The sequence below is a fragment of the Sander lucioperca genome, chromosome 2 (assembly GCF_008315115.2).
Source record: "Sander lucioperca isolate FBNREF2018 chromosome 2, SLUC_FBN_1.2, whole genome shotgun sequence".
Lineage (NCBI taxonomy): Eukaryota > Metazoa > Chordata > Actinopteri > Perciformes > Percidae > Sander > Sander lucioperca.
In genome coordinates this window covers 827,501-830,000 of record NC_050174.1, presented here as the reverse complement: position 1 = coordinate 830,000, position 2,500 = coordinate 827,501, and the positions used below count along the sequence as shown (strand labels likewise).

General features: G+C 33.5%; 1 protein-coding gene across 1 annotated transcript in view; it reads right to left on the bottom strand.

The window, feature by feature from the left end:
* Nucleotides 1-2,500, bottom strand: part of nkx6.3 (NK6 homeobox 3) — a 9,521-nt gene that overhangs the window by 2,238 nt on the left and 4,783 nt on the right. Inside the window, exon 2 of the mRNA XM_031305157.2 lies at nt 420-589. Coding sequence (XP_031161017.1) covers nt 420-589 — 170 coding nt within the window. The remainder of the gene's footprint in view (nt 1-419; nt 590-2,500) is intronic.

Genomic DNA, 2,500 nt, shown 5'->3' with positions numbered 1-2,500 from the left:
TACTTTCTTTGAATTTGGGTGTTTAATTTTATAGCATGTAAAGAAAAATTGATAATAGAACGTTGAAAAACGTAGGAAGAAAATGTCAACAAAGAAGTGACAATAAACTTGGACCAAAAGTAACAAAGAATTTGTAGAAATGTGGGAACATAGGGCTGACCCCAAAAATAGTTGTTAGAAAATGACTTTACCTCAGTTTTTCTTTAAAAAAAAAAAGAAGTATTTTCTGAGGTCTGTCAAAAAAGAACAGAGATTTCGAAAAGCTTTTAAAAAAAAAAAACATCAAAGAAACGCAGAAAAATATTGACAGAAACTTTGAAAAAAGTGACAAAAGTGTCGGAAAAAAAAACGACCAAAACGTTGGAATTGTTTTTACATTTTGACCCAGAAAAACAACAAGTTGCACGGTCGATCTGTACCTTGACTTGTGATTCGGTCATGCCCAGAGAATAAGCCAGCCTCGCTCGCTCCGGCCCGGCCAGGTACTTTGTCTGCTCGAAGGTTTTCTCCAGAGCGAATATCTGATGTCCGCTAAACGTTGGTCTGGTGTGTTTCTTCCGGCCTGACATGTCCGTCAGAGGACCGCTACCTGAAAAATATATCAAAGGAGAACAAAATACTCACTCAATCACATTTAGCCTTTACGAGACAAAGTACCTCTGAATCATTTAGCTGCTGAAATACAGTTTGATTACGAGACAACGTGCCTCTGACTCATCTTCATCCCCTCATCAGAAACTCTTAGTTTGAAAACGTAGATTGAATAGTGTAGACGTTTAACCCTCAAAAAAAAATTATATCAGAAAGTATGTGACGTCGAAATAAGCGCCAAAAATGTAAAAAAACAAAATAAAAACGACAAAACGTTGAGAAAAGCAACGAAAAAGATGAAGAAAAAAAGCCTCAAATGTTGGAAAAAGCACCCAATATGTCAAAAAAGCACCAAAAACATTGAAAATGTGACAAAAACGTCAGAAAATGTGACAAAAACGTCAGAAAAAGCGATAAAAATGTCAGAAAATGTGACAAAAACGTCAGAAAATGTGACAAAAACGTCAGAAAATGTGAAAAAAATGTCAGAAAAAGCGATAAAAATGTCAGAAAATGTGACAAAAACGTCAGAAAATGTGACAAAAACGTCAGAAAAAGCGATAAAAATGTTGAAAAAAGTGATACAAATGTTGGAAAAAGAGATTGAGATTGAGATAGGGACAACAAAAGTGTTTTTTTCATGGTTGACGCGTCGGGAGACAACACAAGGGTTAATATAAACATTCATTTTAAAACAATTTAATGAGCAGAATTGTCCACATATTCTACAAAAGTGACATTTCTTGATTAGACGTTTGAAATGCCGCTCGTACTCATCGACCCCCGTGAGTTCGTTGTTTTTTAGAAATAATATGACTAACATATTGAACAATATCTGGTAAAATCCAAGCATTAGTTTGAAAACGTAGATTGAATAGTGTAGACGTTTAACCCTCATGTTGTCGTCGGGTCAAATTTAACCCCGTTTAAAAAAAAAATTATATCAGAAAGTATGTGACGTCGAAATAAGTGCCAGAAATGTAAAAAAACAAAATAAAAACGACAAAACGTTGAGAAAAGCAACGAAAAAGATGAAGAAAAAATGCCTCAAATGTTGGAAAAAGCACCCAATATGTCAAAAAAGCACCAAAAACATTGAAAATGTGACAAAAATGTCAGAAAATGTGACAAAAACGTCAGAAAATGTGACAAAAACGTCAGAAAATGTGAAAAAAATGTCAGAAAAAGCGATAAAAATGTCAGAAAATGTGACAAAAACGTCAGAAAATGTGACAAAAACGTCAGAAAATGTGACAAAAACATCAGAAAAAGCGATAAAAATGTCAGAAAATGTGACAAAAACGTCAGAAAAAGCGATAAAAATGTCAGAAAATGTGACAAAAACGTCAGAAAATGTGACAAAAACGTCAGAAAATGTGACAAAAACATCAGAAAAAGCGATAAAAACGTCAGAAAATGTGACAAAAACATCAGAAAAAGCGATAAAAATGTCAGAAAATGTGACAAAAACGTCAGAAAATGTGACAAAAACGTCAGAAAAATCGCTTTAAAAATGTTGAAAAAAGTGATAAAAATGTTGGAAAAAGAGATTGAGATTGAGATAGGGACAACAAAAGTGTTTTTTTCATGGTTGACGCGTCGGGAGACAACACAAGGGTTAATATAAACATTCATTTTAAAACAATTTAATGAGCAGAATTGTCCACATATTCTACAAAAGTGACATTTCTTGATTAGACGTTTGAAATGCCGCTCGTACTCATCGACCCCCGTGAGTTCGTTGTTTTTTAGAAATAATATGACTAACATATTGAACAATATCTGGTAAAATCCAAGCATTATTATTATTATTATAAGGCCAGTATTACCTTCAGATTAGCTCTGGTCAAACACTACATATACTAACATATCTCCCTCATTAATGTGTTGCATTGTTTATATTGGCTTG